General features: G+C 39.1%; 1 protein-coding gene and 1 long non-coding RNA gene across 3 annotated transcripts in view; one reads left to right on the top strand and one right to left on the bottom strand.

Moving 5' to 3' along the window:
- Positions 1–8,749, top strand: part of LOC128780216 (uncharacterized) — a 60,057-nt gene extending 51,308 nt beyond the window's left edge. The window contains exon 4 of the long non-coding RNA XR_008426144.1: positions 8,597–8,749. This is a non-coding gene — a long non-coding RNA (uncharacterized lncRNA). The remainder of the gene's footprint in view (positions 1–8,596) is intronic.
- The window catches only part of EPHA6 (EPH receptor A6), an 876,611-nt gene that overhangs the window by 36,232 nt on the left and 819,598 nt on the right, over positions 1–20,781 (bottom strand). For both annotated transcript variants that reach the window (XM_053918286.1, XM_053918285.1), the window contains exon 15: positions 7,618–7,767. In XM_053918286.1, the coding sequence (XP_053774261.1) occupies positions 7,618–7,767 (150 nt within the window). The remainder of the gene's footprint in view (positions 1–7,617; positions 7,768–20,781) is intronic.

Raw genomic sequence — 20,781 nt, 5'->3', positions numbered from 1 at the left:
AATAATCTAACATACTCAGCTCATAATAAGCAAGTTATTATTATTGCCACTGATTAAACACTGTGTACAAGGTGCTTTACATACACTATCTCTAATTTCTTCAAATCCTGCCAGTTGAGTATTTTGAGTTCCATTATAGACAATATCTCAGAAAGCTTAAACCACTTGTCTGAGATTACATGGCCAGTAAATTATGTGTGGAACTAGGATCTGAACACAGGTCTTTCTAGCTCTAAAGCAGTGGCTCTTTAACTGGGAGTGATTTTTGTACCATGTCCTTGACTGCATAATGGCTGGGAACAATTTTGCTTGTCATGCCTTGGAGGGTACTACTGGCATCTACTGGGTAGAGGCCAGAATGCTGCTAAACATCCTACAATGTACAGGACAGCCCCCTGCACATACACACACAAATAACTCTAGAGACACATCAATAGCCCTAGGGCCAAGAAACCCTCTTCTAAAGCTTTCATGATCTTTCCAATACACCTGCTGCTTCACTAGAATACAGTGATGCACAAAGTTAATAATTTGGAGCCATTTGGGACTTCCGGCCCAGATGAAGGTGTAGGTAGATACACTTTGCCTCCTTGCACAACCAAAAGAAGGACAACAACAAATTCAAAAACAAAAACAACCAGAACTACCCGAAAATTGAACTGTATGGAAGTCCAACAACCAAGGAGTTAAAGAAGAAACATTTTTCCAGACCAGTAGGAGGGGCAGAGATGGGCAGCCAGGGTGGAGAAGGCTTGAGGCAAGGCAATGGCTGGAGGACAGGGGCAGGTTAGGCGGCAGCTGGCGGACTGGGAGGTCCCACATTTGAATCTGGATAAATTTGGAGGAACAACTGGGGAGTGAGACAGACAAGACAACCCAGGGTTCCAGCACAGGGAAATAAAACCCCCAAACCCCTGACTGTGAAAACCTGTGGGGGCTGCAGTGGCAGGAGAAACTCCCAGCCTGATAGGAGAGTTTGTTGGAGAGACCCACAGGGTCCTATAATGTACACAAACCACCCCCCCACCCAGGAATCAGCACCAGAAGGGCCCAATTTGCTTCTGAGTAGTAGGGTAAGTCACTGAAAGCCAGCCAAGAGCCAAGCAAGCAGCATTGTTTCCTCTCAGACCCCTCCCCCACATACAGCAACACAATGCAGAGACACAATGTGTTGCATACAGCAACACAATGGGTTGCCCTGCCAAGGTTCCACCCCTTACTACATAACAGGCCCGTCAAGACAAAAAAAAATATGGCCCAAATGAAAGAACAGATCAAAGCTCCAAAAACAGAACTAAGCAATGAAGGGATAGACCTATACCTATCAGATGCAGAGTTCAAAACACTGGTAATGAGGATGCTCACAGACATGGTTGAGCATGGCTGCAAAATAAGAGGAAGAAGTGAAGGCTATGCAAAGTGAATTAAGGGAAGCAACAGTGACAGGAAGGAAACTGGGACTCAAATCAATGATTTGGAGCAGAAGGAAGAAATAAACATTCAACCAGAACAGAATGAAGAAACAAGAATTCAAAAAAATGAGGAGAGGCTTAGGAACTTGCAGGACAACTTTAAATGTTCCAACATCCAAATCATAGGGCTGCCAGAAGGAGAAGAGGAAGACCAAGAAATTGAAAATTTATTTGAAAAAATAACGAAGGAGAACTTCCCCCACCTGGCAAAGGAAATAGACTTCCAGGAAGTCCAGGAAGCTCAGAGAGTCTCAAAGAATTTGGTCCTAAGGAAGCAGACACCAAGACACATCATAATTACATTACTCAAGATTAAAGAGAAGAAGGGAATCTTAAAGGCAGCAAGAGGAAAGGAGACAGTTACCTACAAAGGAGTTCCCATAACATTATCAGCTGATTTCTCAAAAGAAACCTTGTAGGCAAGAAGGGGCTGGAAAGAAGTATTCCAAGTCATGAAAGGCAAGATTAATGTATACAGAAATCCAAGATTACTGTATCCAGCAAAGCTACCATTTAGAATGGAAGGGCAGATAAAGTGCTCAGATAAGGTCAAGTTAAAGGAGTTCATCATCACCAAGCCCTTATAATATGAAATGTTAAAGGGACTTGTCTAAGAAAAAGAAGATGATCAAAACTATGAACAGTAAAATGACAACAAACTCACAACTATCAACAACCAAACCTAAAAAAAACAAAAACAAAAACAAAACTAAGCAAACAACTAGAAAAGGAACAGGCCCAGAGAAATGGAGATCACATGGAGGGTTATCAGCGGGGAGGGGGAGAAGGGAGAATGGGGGAAAAGGTACAGGGAATAAGAAGCATAAATGGTAGGTACAAAATAGACAGGGGGAGGTTAAGAATAGTATGAGAAATGGAGAAGCCAAAGAACTTATATGGATGACCCCTGGACATGAACTAAGGTGGGGGAATGCTGGTCAGAGGGGGGTGAAGGGCAGAGGGGAATAAAGAAGAGAAAAAAGGGGGCAATGTAATAGCATAATCAATAACATGCACTAAAAAATAATAATTTGTGGCCATTAATACTGCAGTAAATAAAGTTGCTCTTGAAAACAGCATGTACTGAAAAAGGACAAGATAGTATACCTCTGGCAACACAACTGCTTTCCTTTGGGGAATTCCTCACTCCATGTGATTTTGGGGAAATTTCCAATCACAGTGCTTCCCCTACCTCTGAGTGCACAGGCTGGAGTATCAACCCAGCTGGGCCAAACATAGTATCCATTTCCTTGCATGATTTTGGTTCAGGGTTGGGCAGGGCCCTAACAGAGTCAGCCACAATTCTCCGGTATTGGCACATAAATGTTCACAGACAGAAGGTCTCATTTTGCTGAGGCTGTTGAGCTGGAATGCTGAACTCTGGAGTGTAAAGAAGGATAAAGCAAAGAAGACCTTTGCAGTAGGAGAAAATGAGGTCAACGGACCCAGAAAAGCACTAAAAATCCACATGGTTCTTGAGATGGAGCACTGCTAAGCTACCTTATTAGTCTCATGTGTGAAAAAAGTTTATTTTTACCTTCGTTTGGCTTGGCTTTTTGTCATTTATAATCAAAAGGAACCTGAATAATAGAGTATGCATGCTTTCTTGGCATATATTTTTAAAATAGTGATGGTGCATTCACACAATGTTATTTCTATTTAAAAAAAGGTAGGAAGGCCCTGTCTGGACAGCTCAGTTGGTTGGAGTGTCATCCTAATACGCCAAAGTTGTGGGTTCGATCCCTGGTCAAGGAACATGCAAGAATCAACCAATGAATGCACAAACAAGTGGAACAACAAACACCTCTCTCTCCCTCTCCTTTCCTCTCTCTCTCTAAAATCAATTTCTAAAAAAGGTAGACAGGATGAGGTCTTCCTTTGAGGTGTGTACAGTCTACTTGGTGGCAGGGGAACGATTTATAAATGGCAGAACTTCATCTCCTCACCTACATACTGGGCTCCTTGAGAATGAGGACTGGGTTTCCTAATTCTTCATCCCCAGCCACATGCGCACCTGGCCCAGTGACTGGCACGTGTTTAATAAGTAAGTGCTGGGTGGCTAAGCAGATGGCACCTGCTGTTATGTTTCTTAGGCCTTTAATGGACTAGTCTGGCGCACTCTATTTTTCTCATTTCCTCTTCATGCAATACCACTGACCTTTGGGAAACCTTATATTATTCACTAAAAGGGATTCTGCAAGCTCAGGATTGTTCATAGTAATAAAATATGCCACAGTCTGCAGAATGGAGGGACTCTTTCATCAAAACTATCTGAAATTTTCTAAACTCATTTGAAATCATAAAGCATGCTAACATTCCATATTTAATTAAGCCATAACTCAGTTAAACTCATCAAACTGTAGTAAAAATATAAAATATTCAAACTCAACATAGTTGAATTTTTATTGTCTAAAACATTACTTTCCTTATTTAAAATGTACATTGGTTGCAGAAAGTCAAACATAAAATTATATTTTGACCACAAAAATAAGAAATTCAGGTCAGGGAATAACCAGTGTTTGGGAGGAGCACCTGGGAAAGTTTTCGTTAAGCTTCCAAATGGAAATTCTCGTTACACAATCTTCACAGATATCCTGACTTCCTACATATTATGCCAAACAGAATTTCAACTCTTTTTACTGCAGCAGAAAACAAAATCACAAGATCTGTGAAAGATTTTCACTCTTACTCCTTTCCTTTAGTCTTGTATTGATTTTAGGACCTCAAAGGTTTGGATTCTTCCCACATCCCTTGCCCCCATCCCTGGAACTTGTTCTCTAATTTTCAGATTCTTGCTTGAATATATTTTAGTAACCACTCAAAGACCATGAAGATAGCCAGCTTTACTCCTACCTGGTCCTTGAAAAATAATCAAGCTCTGGGTGGAGAGAGTTCAGCCTTGTGCTGGGGGATTGGCAAACCTGCATGAATGAGAATGGGCTTAAATGTTGAGAATCTATTCCTGGCTGCAGTAGCTTCCTTGCTCCAGATATAGTCTTTGTGGCCAAATGAGGTTTACTAGACAGAATTGCTCTCTAAATGGTCATCTTGACTATAGCTCATCATTATCTATGGCCAGAACGGCTGGGGAAACTGTTGGGCAAGATCCAGGAAGAAAGGGATCGACAAGAGTGTTTGGACTATTCTAGGCAACAGTTGACATTTGGGGTCTATGTTGGAAACCACACATTTGGGCTTTTTCCTTCAGAGGCTGCTGTCCTGGGGAAAAAACCAAAACAAAACCAAAAACCTGTTTCGCCTGTCATCTTCACTTGTACCTGCTCTGCTCTGTGGAAGCCCTATCTCATTCTTGGCATCTCCACGGCAATTCAGGCATGTCCTAAATTTCAGAAAAGAACAATTTGAATCATTTCTTTGCTGAGTCAAGTATGGTAACTATTTCTGCAGACATTATAAAATTATAGCATGTAATATTCCTGTTAAAAGGGATATTACAAATCATTTAAACCAGTCCTTTTGTTGTATTTATTGGTCATGAAACTCAGGCACTTTGAGAAGTTAAGTGGCTTTCATGGATGATTATAGTCTCCAGAATAATGGCTGTGGTTACTAAATCTGTGGTACAAGGTACCCAGGTAGTGAGACAATAACTGGGGGCAGGAAAAATGATGGAACTTCTCTTTATGTTTATTTGTCTTATTCTATTATAAGGATGACTATTTATGAAGGTCTAATAAGAAGATTATTAGGACTTTTATGAACATAAAGGAATGAATTTGATGAATGTATTTTATAACATGTATGATATCCTTAAAATCAAACCCCCAGCATTTCTTATCCTGCGTTCTTGCTTTCCCCCACAAAGCATCGATTATCCTCTTACATACTGGGTCTTTTACTTATTTACATTGTTTACGGCGTGTCTCTCTCTTGCTAGAATGTAGGCTCCACAAGGGCCAGGAAATCACTGGTCCCACACGGGGAGGCACATGGACTATAAAACCCGCACCACCAGGAAAGAAGCAGTTATTCCCTCTTCTCTTCTCCTTACCCCTGACTTATTCTAGAAGTTGATTGGAATTGTCTTCTAAATCACTGTTAAATCCCTTCTTACGTAACTTTATGGAAATCATGTTGCTTCTCTATGTCTCATTTTCATAACCAAGTTGGACTTGGTTGAACTAGATAGTCCTCATAACCCCTTGCAGGTGTGATGTTTGTATTTGGTTTTATCTCTAGTTCCTGAAGCAGAGCAGTCACCTAATAAATATTTTTAAATGAATACATGACTATATCAGTACAGTAGTTCTTGTACATAATATACAAATAAATATATATATAACATCAGCTGCGAATGCTCAAGAACTTTTTATTGGGAAGGGTATATTATTAGTAAAGTTTAGAGGCTTCTGAGTTAGGCAATTTTTCGTTTGAAGTCTGTCGGGAAACTGGTTAAGGTGGTTAAGGCAAGGACTAAATGGGGTGCCAGTTAAGGAGGGTGCTTGAAGGGAGAGCTCTTCTGTGCAGCAAAGACTCAAACTCACCTGGAGGAGGAATTTTTATTTTGGAGATTTGCTTGAATGGCTTATTTTATCAGGTCAAAGCAGAACAAGAGGGCAAGCACGATCTGGGGTGAGAGTGGAACAGGAGCCGTGGTGCTGAGTCCAGGGCTTCTGTTACTTTGGATAACTGGTTAAGAAAAAGAAAAAAAGAGTTCCTTCTGGAACCAAAGGGGCAAGTTTCTGCCTCTGACATTCCATTTTAAGTAGAGCTGGAGTGATAGTTATAAGCTGTCCCAAACAAGGCCCAGTGGCAGGGAAGAGCAATGATTTCCTTCAATTAAAATTCCCTGAAGAATAGTAGAGAGACTCTAGGCAAATGACCTGGATCCCAAAGTCTGAGTGTTGGGAGTGGAGCTGAGGTCGCTGGTTACAGGACTCTGTTACTTTGAAGGCAGATGCCCTGCAGGACCTGGCCATGCTGGCTTTGTGCTTTGGTGGTGGGCTTTGGCGAGTGACGACTGACCGTTGTGTACAACCTCAAACCCGCTGCCTCATGGGTTTCTGGACCTGGCGTTCTCCACAGAGTGAGGGGGCATCCAGAGTGAGGACCCAGCAGGACTCAGCTTCAAAAGTGACACTGGAGGGCAGGGAGGAATAGGAGCCATGATGAGCTAACCCAAACCCAGTCTTCTCTACACTTGGCATTAAGAAAGGATAAACTTTGTGACTAAGTGCTTCAGATACTTGGACAACTTGAAGTTGAGATGGATCAGTGAGGTGTGAAGTGTGGAGGGGTTGCTCAAGCAACTGACTAGAGAAAAGGAAGGAGGTGTGTCAGTAGTTGTACTCTTGAGTGTGTTCAGGGATGTTCTATAGTTACCTTGTCTTTGTTGTAAACTGTGAACGTTCAGAGTCTCATCAGAGGTGGTTTTTGTTGTTATTGTCTCAGAAACCATAGATACTTTGTGAGGAAGGCAAGTGAGTGGAATGAGTGTGAGTTCTGAGGTGAGGAAGTAGGGAATTAAAGTATACTTTCAGTTCTGACAGCACACTTATTTGCATAACCAAGGTACTTGCATTTTCTGACTACTGTTTCTATCACTCTGGACAGGCCATAGGGGTCCAATGGATGTTAACCATCTCATTCTTCAGTGTTACTTACCACCAAAGTAACTTCTATGGATATAACAGAAACAAAACAGATTGCATGAAGGGTCGTATACGTAACTTTAAAGAGGCATACCTGATGACATATATTGATAATACAGTGCCTGAAAGCATTCACTCTTTTCCCACTAAGCAATATGCAGTCTACATTACTTTGCTGTTTACAGTGGTACATTAAATTGCCCTAAGGAATAACAGGTAAACATTACTCTTTCTTGTTTGTCCCTTGTAGGTCTAATGCAGTACAAGCACAGTTATGCTGCATTAGAACAATGTATGTGAAAGTCTCAGAGGTGGGACGTGGGTCATCTCCTCACATGGCAAAGCCCACCAGCAGGACCCTTGACACCAAATACAGCTCAACGTGAAGTTACTTAGCTCTTCAAACTCAGCCACAGGCCCCAAACAACTCTCAGGAAGATAAGGCCTAATCTGAGGGCAAAAGGCACCTTTCCCCCTCAGTGCTGATGTGTTTACCCTCACAAAATGGCAGTTCAACTCTTGGCGGCACTTACATCTTGGTTAGACATTTCCCAGTACGGCCTCTCTCCATAGGACATGACCTCCCACATGACGATGCCGTAGCTCCATGCGTCGCTTGCTGAGGAGAATTTTCTGTAGGCGATGGCTTCTGGGGCTGTCCACCTTATGGGTATTTTCCCACCCTGGAAAACAATGGAAGATTTCTCAGCTGGCTCACAAGTGTATTAAAGGCAAAATGACATTCCAATGAAATATCTTTTGTTAGAAAGACCTAAATACTGCACGACAGTATTGGCATTTTGAGTAAAAAGAAAAAGAAAACCAGATTAACGTTAATATCTCAGAAATATTTCTCCTATAATAGTTATTCAGTGGAAACAGCTTTAATGGGGAATAAGTCACACTTCAGAAATATTTTATTTCGTTCATTAGAGAAATTTATTTTCACTTTAGATTCACACAATTAAACACACCATCATGCTGTTTGAGGAAAGTTCTAGATTATGGGACATTAAAACTAAATATCATTCAACATTCATTAAACATTATATTGCATGTATAAATAATAATGATTATAAGTCCTAACTTAATTGAAGACAAATGGTTAAATATAGAACTGTGACATTCTCTATCAACTCAATGTTTATCAGAACCTTATTTCCTTTCCCTCTTTCATTTTCATCTGCTGTGATTACATTTATTTTAAATTAATAAACTCTTTAACATTATAAAATAGCACTTGAGAAGGATAATCTTTCTTTATAACATTTTTAGGCTAGTTCACATTTTTGTTCTTCAAAGTTCAAGTTAACATCTGAATATATTAAAGAGATTAAATTGAATGCATTTAATCTATACTATTTAGGTATTAAAGTCGGCTATTTTGTTACACTTATTTTTATCAACATTTATTAGACTTTATCTCTTGAAACACTACAAATCTCTTTTTACTATAACGACAATAATAAAATAATTCATTTATTTGATTTGCAATCTTTGAAATCTTTGCAGCTCTAAACAGCAATTTGAACAGGGACGAGAGCAACGCCGGCGCCGCTAGATGGCGGAAGAGAACAAGGAGCTGCCCCAGACAGAGGTCTCACACCGCGGAGAGACGGCTTCTGTTCACAGCAAATGATTTCGACAGTCAGAACCCGCTATAATGAAACTGCTTCAACAGGGTCAGCACTTTCATCTGATATCCACTGTGCACCAAATCTGGTGCCAGGGCGAGTGGGGATGGAAGGAAATAAAGGGTTCATTCTTTGGCGCTTGAGTAATTTAGATAAAACATGTTTAAAGGTGAAGCCATTAATCAAGTCATCTAAATGCTACTTATTTAGTAATATAGACACTACTTAATTGAAGAGAAAAATAGATTAAATTGAAATAGGAAAAATTAGGTTTCACCAGGTAAATACCAACATTAACGGAACCTTCATTTTAAAGAATTGTAGCAAGAAATTGGTAGTAGGAACCTTGGGGAAAATACCTTGAAATTCAATCACCTGAATTTACAGGTGAGTAGACTGAGACCAGGGTTTAGAGATTTAGAGGTTTAGAGAGTCCTCCCCACAGTATTAAGCACATAATCTCTAGTAATTTAATCACAGTAGTATTACATATAATACAGTAGTATTACATATTACACATAATACAGTAGTATTATGGGGCATTGATATAAAGATGTAAATACTTCAGCATGAGAGAAAAGTTCAGCCAAACTAACTTTAATGTTTTAACACTGAGTATTCATAACCATTTACACAGTAGTATAATAGAACAGTCTGAAACCTGGGCTTTGCATCTTTGGGGCAGCGCCACATTAAGACCAGAGAGTTAAATCTACACGGCTGGTAATAGTAGTTTAAGAGGGTGGTGGCTGGGGAATGGATTTGCAAGGGGAGGATTCATTCTTGAACCCAAAGTAGAGTTTCCAGATAAAACATAGGCCCACAGTTAATTTTGAATTTCAGATAAATAAACAAATATTATTTTTAGTATAAGTATATCCCATGATGAAATACACTTTTTTGCATATGTCCCAAATATTTCATGAGACATATTTATACTACAAAATATTCATTGTTTATCTGAAATTCAAATTTAATCGGGCACCCTTTATTTTTATTTACTAAACCTGACACTCCTAACACAGAGCATTATTACAAAATTCAGAAATGGGAACACTATCAATGATCCAACAGAACATAAAAGTAGTGTTCTGAAAAGCCCAGTGTGGTCCCTACTGGCGGAGGGGCGGGGACTCTCAGGCTGGTGTCGGTGCACCAGCACTACAGCGGCCTCGGCTGCACCGCGTTTGCGGCGAAGGTGGTGCCTCAGTCTTTTGGCTTCACGTTCGGAAGCCACCTAGTCAGCCTCAGGCTCGTGGAAGCCACGCCTCGAGAGAATAAAGGCCAAAACTGTAGATCTGACCTCAAAACAGATGCAAGAGCACTTGCATCTGGCATTTTTTACTCTGGATCTTTCTTTGTCTCTTCTGGCAAACAATATGTGGAAGTGTGAATTGCTAGTGTGCTGCGCTGATTCTTGGCTAAATCTTTGTGTGCTCCATGAAGACAGGCTAAAAAAACAGAGTTAAGGGTTATTTCATGTGCATTCACTTGTAAATGATATCTCATATAAATGATTTACATATAAATTTATATTTCATATAGCTTGATATATAAATAACTTTATCACTTTCCTCCTTAAGATTTTATTTTTTTTTCTTCAAGAGTGAGGTATTATAGAATGTTTGATTAATAGCATTGCTACCCTCAAAATCCATATTTTGAAGCCCTAACCCCCAACGTGACTGTATTTACAGATTGGGCCTTTAAAAAGATAATTAAAGTTAAAGGAGGTCGTAAGGTTGGGCCCTAAGTAAGTATGACTGGTGTCTTTATAAGAAGATAAGGAGACAACAGAGGTGTGCAGGAACAGGGAAGAGGCCATGTGAGGACACAGCAAGACGATGGCCAGTACATCTTTATTTGAAATTCTATTCCAGTGTCATCTTGTAATGGAAAGTGTGAGCTAGAATATATCTAAAAACAAAGAATGAAAAATTAGCACAGAAGTTTAAAACAGGAGACACAATTCTAATGAACAAAAATGCATGGTAACATGAATCTGACAGCATGCATAAACTAGAATAATTCTGAGTATACATGGAATGGAGATAAGGAAGCATTCAAATCTTTTTTTCTAGTGGGGAGATACACACCGGATGTAGTTTACATCTAAGTCAAGATGAGACAGAAAGAAAGAAGTCATTAAGATTACTGCATGATCTCTATCCCTTTATTTACTTTAGAAGCATGAAGGCCGCTTTCTTCTTTTAATTGAATGTATGAACTTTGTGGCTTAATCTCTCTGCCTATCTTTGCCCATGATTTTGAATCACAGACAGAGGTAATGCATTAAGGTACTTCTTTTTTCTCAAAGCATTAACCACCAGATGTTTGTTTCAGGTTTCAGGAATGAACAAATAGTACTTTAGATTTGAAATCACAATCATTGGAACATTTCATCTTGCTTTACCATATGCTCGTGAGAACAAAAAAAGTTACCAAGATGCTGATCAAAATGACTGAATATAACTCAAAAGCCTTTGCATTTACTAATGCCTCCTTTATAGGGCAAGCTTAATTACTTAGGATACAAAGAAGAAACAGGAAGTAAGCAAACTGGATCCCCAATGAAAGACCTGTTAGCAAACCTTTTTCTTTTTTTCTCAAATAATATTCAGGGCTGTTGTCTAATAAGCAGATAATTAGGTTGTAGCAGAAAAAGTGCTGAAGAGGAAACCGGGAGCCTTGTCTACCTGTAAGCCCTATGCCCTAGGAGTGTAGTTGTATTATAGGTATATTTAACTAACATCTGAGTTTTAGGGCCTAATCCTCTAATCTTTAATAGAGGACACAGTCAATTGAAACATAGTAAGGTTACAGAAGCTTAATACAGAAAACAGGTGAAAAATTCCATTGAGAAACTAGAACACACAAAGAAACCCTTTTTGTTTCTTACTCATTGGACTTGATGGCTACCTTGAAAGGCAATGGGTTGAACAGATAACAGTCTACCTGCAGACTGACCTTTTCTTATTTCCTCAGTTTATCTCTGTGGTACTCAAATTTCAATAATTACAAGAATTACAGTACCGAAAACATACATACTACTGTTAAAGACTAAGTCGAGGAATTTCTAATGATAATTTTGAGGAAACAGTATTTTCTTTATGAACTGAATATTCTAAGCAGAGCTGCAATTCTACTATAATCCATTGTGTGAATTTGGGCAAGTCTGAGCTCTGAGTCTTATACTTCAGACCTGCAAAGTGATAGGATCTGAATTAATGATCATTAAATGGTAAACTCAAATGTTTTAATATTTGCCTACACTGTCTCAGCTCCTGCTAAACTGTAAGGAGATGGATAGGCCATATGAGTTGGCACATAGCCCATGTGAACAGATAGGCTCATGACAGTAATGGGAGACAAGCACACTTTTATTTCACATCCAGACAAATAATTGATGGTCGCAGGGATCATCCTAAGTGGTAAGGAAGAGTTAAAAGAACTCAATTGCTTTTTAAAAAGAAGGCAACAGCATGAATAATATGAAACCTATTAGAAAGGTATGGAACCAGGACACTGACCTTTTTTTTTTGAGAATTTTTATGAGTTGATGTGAACGAAACTGATAATTGCTGTGGAAGCAAAATCTCAAGGGATTTACTTAAAAAAAAAACTCTTACTGGCTAACTATTGATTACATGGAAAACTCATTATATGAGGCTTACTGATGTCCAACAAAAGAAGAGTTAATGTGCTTAAAGATCACTTTCCATTATAATTTATCATCAGTCGGATTATCTGTGGCAGAGGTAGTCTGGTTTTGGCAGCATTGGTGGAGGAGTCAGAATTGTGCCATCTTCTGTCTTAATTCACTACAGTTCCTGGGAATTCGAGGCAAATCATAGAAAAGATCACACACACAGACACAAGTTGTACAGACAACCCTCACTAGGAGAGTATTTTTCTTTCTCTTGAGGATTACTGATCTTGAGAAAGAAGTCCGGCTCTGAGCATTTATTTCTAGTATGTATTCCCAAATCAACAGATTATTATATTAAAATGTATACCTATATCACATTGTGTAAGACTTTTAAGACTGCATCCCCACACCTTCTGAGAGGGGGGTGCATTCTCTTTTTTTCATTGGGGTTTACTGATCTAGGCAATTCTGGTACTGTGTGAAGTTTTATCCTTTTCTGAAGTGTGAGGATAATATTTGTCCTTCCTTGAAGAAAGACTGAGGACTAAGATGGAATAAATTCATTTGGGGTCAAGAAAGCTTCTCACATTTTTGGCTTCTAGATAATATTTATTAAATGGATTAAATGAGATGATACATGTGAAGCACCTCTTAGCTGCCAGCACATAGTAGGTTCTAAGAAAATGATTTGTTTCCTTAAGTTAATGTATTTAAAATTTGTCTTTCGGGGGGATCTGTTTGTCTTCCAGCCCAGACCAGTGTCCCACTCCCTCATCTGAAGTCAATGAGTCCACCCCCTATGGTGCCCAGGCTTAGGGGTGATCTCCTCAAACAAGGGCTTTTAAGTGCCAGAGGCACCAAATCAATTCTGCTGATGGACAAGGTCTAACTCAATTCCTGTAATTTAGATCAGACCTTGTCCAGTCTGAGGAAACCTGTGCATTGTGGCCCATGGACTTTGGACCCATGCTTACCTTCCTGCCACTGTCCCACCAGTGCCCTTCCCAGATTGAAGACATATCTCATTCCTCTTATTCTTTCACAGGTAGAATTCTGTCATTAAAGAACATTATCTGTGGTTGAATGTTGGGAGCCTGATTTCTGCCTACAGCTGGACCTGCCCGATGATGATTTTCTCCTTTTCCTAAGTGTTTCTCTTCTGTTTGTGGGGTTGTGACACTGGATAAGTTACAAAGCTTCTCTCCTCAAAAATGCACATGTACAAACACACACACGATTTTGCATCAGCACATGGGATTTATAGATGTCCGACTCTTGCTGTACGCATAAGACCCATTTTTTGGCATAGTGTTTTAAAAATATTAATCATTGGTTCAAATAACCAGTTTTTAGAGGATGATAAGCACTGTAGAAATCTGTGGTAAATAGCATTGTTTTAGTCCACAAACATATGAAACAAACTTTCTAACAGTTGTTTCTTGTTCCAGGCTTTCATTCCCATCTCCAAGGACCTTTGTTTGTCTCAGGGTCTTGATTTTATGAATCCAGAGCTCACCAACTGTTTGCCCTTGGGCTGAAACAGGCCTGCAGTTAGTTTTTTTTTTTTTTAGTGGATCTAAATGTCTTTAGACAGAGTGTGGGCTCTCCAGAGTACCGCCACTCCACTCTACTATCTCACTAAGTCTGTCATTAGACACACTTGACCTATTTCCATTATCTTCTTGGCTCCTCTGGACATCGCTGTCACCCCTCCCCCACGCTACCTTTAATCCACCCTCTTGTTCTGATTATGAAACAATTGTCAACTTCCAAATTTATTTAGATAACATTTTTCATGAAAAATAGGGACAGATGAGAAATGACTTCAGATTAACATGAATTGCTACCCTGCTTTGTTTTCTACTCTCTAAAAAAATTTTTTTTAACTATGAAAAGAACTTCTCAGTCTCCTCTCCTTACACTATCTGCCTAAACTACACTACAGGTTTATTCATTGTTTAAATGTATAAACAGCTCTGTGAACACTGTATTTTTTTGTTCCTGTAGTAAAACAGAGCTCATAGTGCTATTCGAAGCCTTGAGAATTATAATCCTTTCACCTGCTTCCTCCTAAATTGCCCCTGAAAATAATTCATTGTCATCTCTTTCTCAGTACTCAATTTGGATGAGAACATAGGTGCTACATCGTTAAGTGAATAACATTATTCTGGGGACATCTGTTAAAATTAGAATTTCTAATCTACCCTATTGAGCAGATAAAGCAGGACAAAATGTTACTGTAATGTGTGAAAATTAAACATGTACTTTATTATGAATATTGCATTGTATCTGAGAGTAGGTATGTGAACACCGCTGACAGTATGGCAAGTTTTTGAAAGTGACCTATTGTTCGTTATGGTTTTATGACTATACTGTGTGGTAAGGTCCCAAGGGGATACTCGCAGAGTTAACAATACAGTTCCTATTCTTTTCTAGACAATAACATTCTTCCCTATTTCATCTCTCTGTAGTTACTCTCTCTCTCATTTTTCTTTCTAATCCCATTCTATGGAAGACTAGCTACCCATCTACTCCTTCCCCAGTGTATTTTAATGATGTTTTCTCAAGCTTCTCATCTACAGTTGTTTTGGCAAAAAACTATGGAAATTAGCACAGAGGTAATAGTTTTAAAAATTGTACCACATAAATCATAAAAGGAAGTAAAGAATTAAATTTTTTGGCCGTTAATATTGAGGCATTTAATACATTAAATGCTAGTGTAATATATATAATGATAATGTAATTCTTTATGTATATACCACTTGAGTATTTATAAAACATTTTTTATCTGAATGGCCTCAAATTGATGTAAACCACTAAAGAGTAAATATTTTGCTTTCTTATCAAATTTCCCTGTGAGAATAATACCAATCAAAAGCAGTGATTAATACTTATACTACTTATTTCTATCCATAGTTGGGTGCTATTTATTTGAGGAAAAATTCAGATCCTGTTGTCATGAAAAGAGACTGCATGAAATAAGGTATGTTTTTACTCATATTTATACTAGTATTGTTCGCAAACCCTGTTTGAAAGCAAATATTCAAATAGGATGGAGACAGTACATAGGACTCTGGGGCATACACAGTGCTGATTCTCATAACCCAGGGCGCTTACTCAGGAGAGAGAGTGTGCAATGCGGAGAGACAAAGTGACTTTAGAGCCAAACACCTGGCTCCTAATCCCTTTTTTCACTAATGTGCTGTGCGAACTTGGACAAGTTACAGATTCTCTGTAAATTGAGCAGTTTGGACTGTGTGATCTGCAATTCATGTGAGGGCTTCATATTCCATGATTTTTTAATACACATAATATCCTAGTAAGTTAAAGCAGAAGAAGGAACAACCTCCACTTCTGCCTAAGGAAACAGAAAGGGTTAGAGCTGGTCCCAGTTGCTGCTGCCATTATGCCCACAGGCACTTTATACTGTACATTAAATCAGGCTCTTCCTGACAGACCCACAGTGTTTTGATCAAACATATCTGAGACGCAGGTCTGTTTGTGTGGGTGTTGGACATAGTGTTGTGATACATCAGTTCAGAGCAGAACTGTGACCTCTAATTACCCATTGTCAGAAAGGCTAGCTCTGAGTGTAACCCGGGGATGACAGACGAGATGACATAAATGACACTTTAGAGGCAGTCTGTTTGGGACCAGCTACTCAAATTGACGAGCACTCAACAAGAGGCGGGGGCACAGTGCTGAGGGAGCGTTGCTCTGCAGGAAGGACAGGGCACAGACGCTCATAGCCAAAGGCGGGTGAGAACCTGAGAAAAATCTGGAAGAGTCTGAAGCTGGAAATGCCAAGAAATGTTTAATACAAATAAACCTACTTTAAAGGTAGATTTAGGCTGAGAAAATTATTAAAATGCTAGTATTTTCAAATAAGTTTTAACATTTAGACACCCTGATTAAAGTTGGAGGACAGTTTTCTTACATTCTCAGGGGCTTAGCTGAGAAAATATACAGGCAAACCGTTGTTCATTCCATTATTCCAACACGGAATGCTGCCCTGTTAAATTTCCTTTCGCTCCTATTTTGTTCATGACTCAAGTGATCGCTCCTCTTAGGCCTGCTTATTCCACCCCTTGTCTGCCTCCCTCATTTGGTACTTAGTGTCATATACCTTCTATGTGCTGCCATTTAGCTTTTAAAAATGGAGATGTATTTACAGAAAGGAAATAAAAATCTTGGAGGGGCTTTAATTGTTTGTGATCTACTTTACAGTATTTAGCATGGTGCTATGATATTAATAAGAATTTGATGATTATTTGCTGAGGGAATGACTGGAGGAAATGAATGAGGCAAATGATGTACAATGAAAAGCACAGTCTCAGAATCATATTATATAATTGGAATTCAAATTTTGCTTTTAGTTCCTTCTTAGTCATCATTAAGAACTTGGTTAGTAATAAGTAAAAATGAAAGGGAAATTCCCTAGTCTGAGTTTTTAGTGTGTAACAGGCATTACCCAGAGAGGCACTGGAGGTCACTGGTGGCATTCATTCATTCATTCATTCATTCACTTATTCTTTTCCAATCAAACATTTTTTAACACACATCTCATATGCCAGGTTCTTGAATCATGAAGACATCCTCCTTATCCTCAGGGAGATTGTGTTACAGTGGGAGAGACTGATGTAAACAAAGAGGCAGCACAGAGGGTACTGCTCTGCCAGAAGCCTGTGCAAGACTCATTTGGGGGCAAAAATGAAGGATTAACTGTTTGGGATGGCTATGAGGAAAAGCAGAGAGGCATCAGTCACATAGAGGTAATGTTTTAGGTGGAGTTTAACAGAAAAGCAGGAGTTTGACTAGTAAGTCAAAGAGTCCAGGGCATCCTTTCAGAGACAATCGTGTGTTCAAAGGCTCAGAAGGGTAGAAGAGCATAATGTGTCCAGGGACTGCAAGTTGCCTGAAATTGCTGCCCATCAGAGTGCAAGGAGGAACCCAGCGGCTGTGAAGAGGGAGGCATCCGCCGTAGCCATGTCACGGAAGGCTTGATTGGCCATTTACAATGGTAGGCAATAGGCCTTCACAATGTCACAGTAAGTGGAAATGTGTTCCTAGAAAATAGAGTTTAACAATGTGGGATGTATCAATCACTCTTTCTGTATGCTAAATTATACACAATTTGGTTTGATTTCTTTGTTTGTTTTCACCCTAATTTTGTTGTGTCTTAAAGATCTGCTTCACAAAGTAAAAAAATATAGTGTAAGTAGCTGCTTTTTAAATTTTTTTAAGTATAAGAGGATGACAGGGATCCTAAACCTTTTTTTTGACCTTCTGTACTAAATGTCTAATAAGAAAATAAAATTACTTTTAATTCTGGCAGAATCACCTTGCAATAAGTGTGTGCAATCATGCATCATACCGAACAGGTTGAAAGGTCTAATTTTACTTGCGTCATGTATTCACTGTTTTAGAGCAGATTTTCCCAGTGAACAAGTTTTAGAAAAGCAATGCTTTTAAAATTGCTCCCAGCTCATTTTGCTCAGGCTTAGGCATATCATCTGGGCTCTGAAGCCTTGTTCACTGTGGACAGCAGATGGCTCTGGAGGACCTCACTGGAAGGCTGACTGGTGTAATACAACAAGATCCTATGTACCTGGCTGCGAGTGGAATGACGTAACGAATGATCTCTATCACCTTCAAATGGTATCACAAGCCAATGGCAAAGTTTTAAATAGAAGAGGGCCTATCTCATCCTGAGGAGGGATCTTTTAAGAGATCAACCTGGATTTCTATGAGCCCTTTCCGTTTTTATCTTGAATGTCTTCTGGCTCTTTCTTATTTCACTCTGCACTCTTTTCTACCTGTTTCTTTTTTGTTGTTCTCTACTGTCCTGTTTTCTTTTACTCTGCACTTGCCAACAACTATTCACTGTGTGTACAGAATACAAGTTCTCTGAGGCAGGAACGTTGTTTGCTTGGTTCCATGCTGTTTTCTCAGAGCTTAGAAATTAGTCTGGGCAAAATAGTACTCAATTAGTATCATTTAAAGGAATGCTGGAGATATGGCATAAGGTCATGAAAGTACTTATCATCTAATGGGTGATAATGACACATAATATATGATGCTATGAAATATGACAGGTGCCACGAGAGGGGAGAGTCAGGGAAGGCTCCCACGAGAATATGATATATAGGCTTGCTTCTAATGGAAGATTGGAGTTAGATGAGTAAAGGTGGTGTGGGAGGAGAGGAGATCAGGGATGAGAGGAGGAAAGGCTGGTCCAGGCAAAAGAAGAGCAAGGTACAAGAGAGCGTGACAGGCTCAGAGGTACCGAGAGAAGCTGAGTGCGATGGGAGAGTAGACTGTGAGATGGGGGACTGAAGAGAGATGGAGGCTAGAGAAACAAGCAGAGGAGAGATCGTGAGGGCTTTAAAGATCATGAAGTGCTTCCTAAAGCATTTAAAGAATTTGGATCTTTTCTTGTGGCAATGGGCAGCCACTGAAAGGCTTCAAGCAATGTGGTGATAAAATTAGGGGTTTTGTTTTATTTAATTTTTAGATCACTTGGGCTGCATCGTGAATTGCTGATGGGGGACTAGGGGACTAATAGAGGGAAGACTAGAATCAGGAAAATCTTGCCATGTCTAGGAAGTTAGTAACATTATTTAGTAGTTCTATAATGTCACATCAACACCTGATTTTTATACATAAAGCCGCCTATTTCAATTACTCTGATTAGATATTTGCCATATTCCTAAGAAGAATGGAGCAACATTTACTCTGCTTAACCTGTCTAAATGGATAGTCCAAATCAATCATGTAAACAAAGCAGAGGGAGAAATATCCTAAAACCAGTTTTGGAAAATTCTCTTCTAAAGGACCATCATACACTATAGAAACATCATTCACATACAGTTCAAATTTATGTATCACAGCAAATCCTCTAAGGACCTGCTTATTAGACTAGAGAGATTTCTTATAATATTTAAAATGAATAATATTAAAATGTTAATAAAAATCTACCTTTTACCTTTTTGCATTAAATCTGTAATGGTTTTTGTATTGAATTTACAGTTTAAGTAGTTTACATGAAAGGGAAGGACAAATGTCCAACTTTTCATTTTGTTTGTTTTGTTTTGCCTTCTCACATATGTTTGTGTACTGGGAAGAAGAGAGAAAATTCACTCAGAAAGGAGCTTTTTCAGTATTGTCATTTATGAAATTCTATAGAACCAATTTTTCGTTATTTTCCCCCATCTGACAACAAATTTGCTCAGGAAAAAGGACTTCATATGGGCTCAATGTTGTACTCCAGAGAAATAAATCCAAGGTCAAGTTGCTGAAGCAATACAAATCAAAAACAGCAGTTAGGGTTACCAGGTAAGCTTCATCCATTATTTAAGCACAAAAGAAGATAATTTATTTGATTGTGTTTTTGACATGGTGGATTTCATCTGCCTCCTCAGTCTTACTTTTGTATTTTGTTTTGTTTTGTAGGTCACGGGTAATTTTAAAACCAGCATCGGCTGTAAAGCTTTATGTGATGTGCAAGTTGCTATGTATTCACTTCTGCTTGTCATATTATTGCTGTAGGTAAACATCTTTCACAGCATTAAATTTGTTCTCGTATCTCCCTGGTAAACAAAACTGAACTTAAATCAGACCCCTGAGAATTCAGGAAGAAAAAAATATCTACTGTAGAAAAATACCTGAAATGTTAAAACCAATATGCTACTTAATAAAAATCCTAATTTACAGGAAACTCTTTTCATTTCAGGAAGGCTATTCTCATATTTTTAATTTGAAACATGACCTTGGTCATCTTTAATTAGTCTTGGGTAGACGTTTGCTAGCTGGCCACGACCAGAACCACTGGGCCGGTTTTACATCATGGACAGGCTCTTCCCAAATGGCTTCTCTGTGGAATCCAGAGGAAGGAATGTAGTGCAAGCCTGCCTGTCAGCAACGCTTCCCCAGGGCGCCGGCCTCGCCCGACTTCAGCCGGTGCTGTCAACCTTCCACTTGCACAAGCCCTGAGATGATCCCGCCCTCCCTTTCCCAAGTGTCTCCTAAGAAGGAAAGATTAACTCTTATAATTAAGGAAAAACAGACATTTTGCATTTGGTACAGAGAGCACTTCATGTTGTTGATGGTGAAATGAGGATGGCAGCCCAACTGTCTTAAACTCGGGTTTCTTTCTTCAGGATTTTTTGTTTGTTTGAAGAGAAAGTCCTAGATATTTTGATAGTTCACTCTCCTAAATGATGAATTTTACGTCTAACCTGTAAAAACCATGTATTCCATCAAGCCATGAGAACTGAAGCCAGAAGAATGACTCGAACGCCGCCCCTTAAAAGTGTAAACCGAATAGCATAATCAATAAATTATTAAAATGATAAAAAAAAGTGTAAACGGTAAGAGAATAGGGACAAGGGAAGTAGTATTTAGTGGTCTGTATC

Source organism: Desmodus rotundus, chromosome 2, assembly GCF_022682495.2.
Source record: "Desmodus rotundus isolate HL8 chromosome 2, HLdesRot8A.1, whole genome shotgun sequence".
Classification (NCBI taxonomy): Eukaryota; Metazoa; Chordata; class Mammalia; order Chiroptera; family Phyllostomidae; genus Desmodus; species Desmodus rotundus.
The sequence above is the reverse complement of the archived record's forward strand: the minus strand, read 5'-3'. Positions and strand labels throughout refer to the sequence as shown.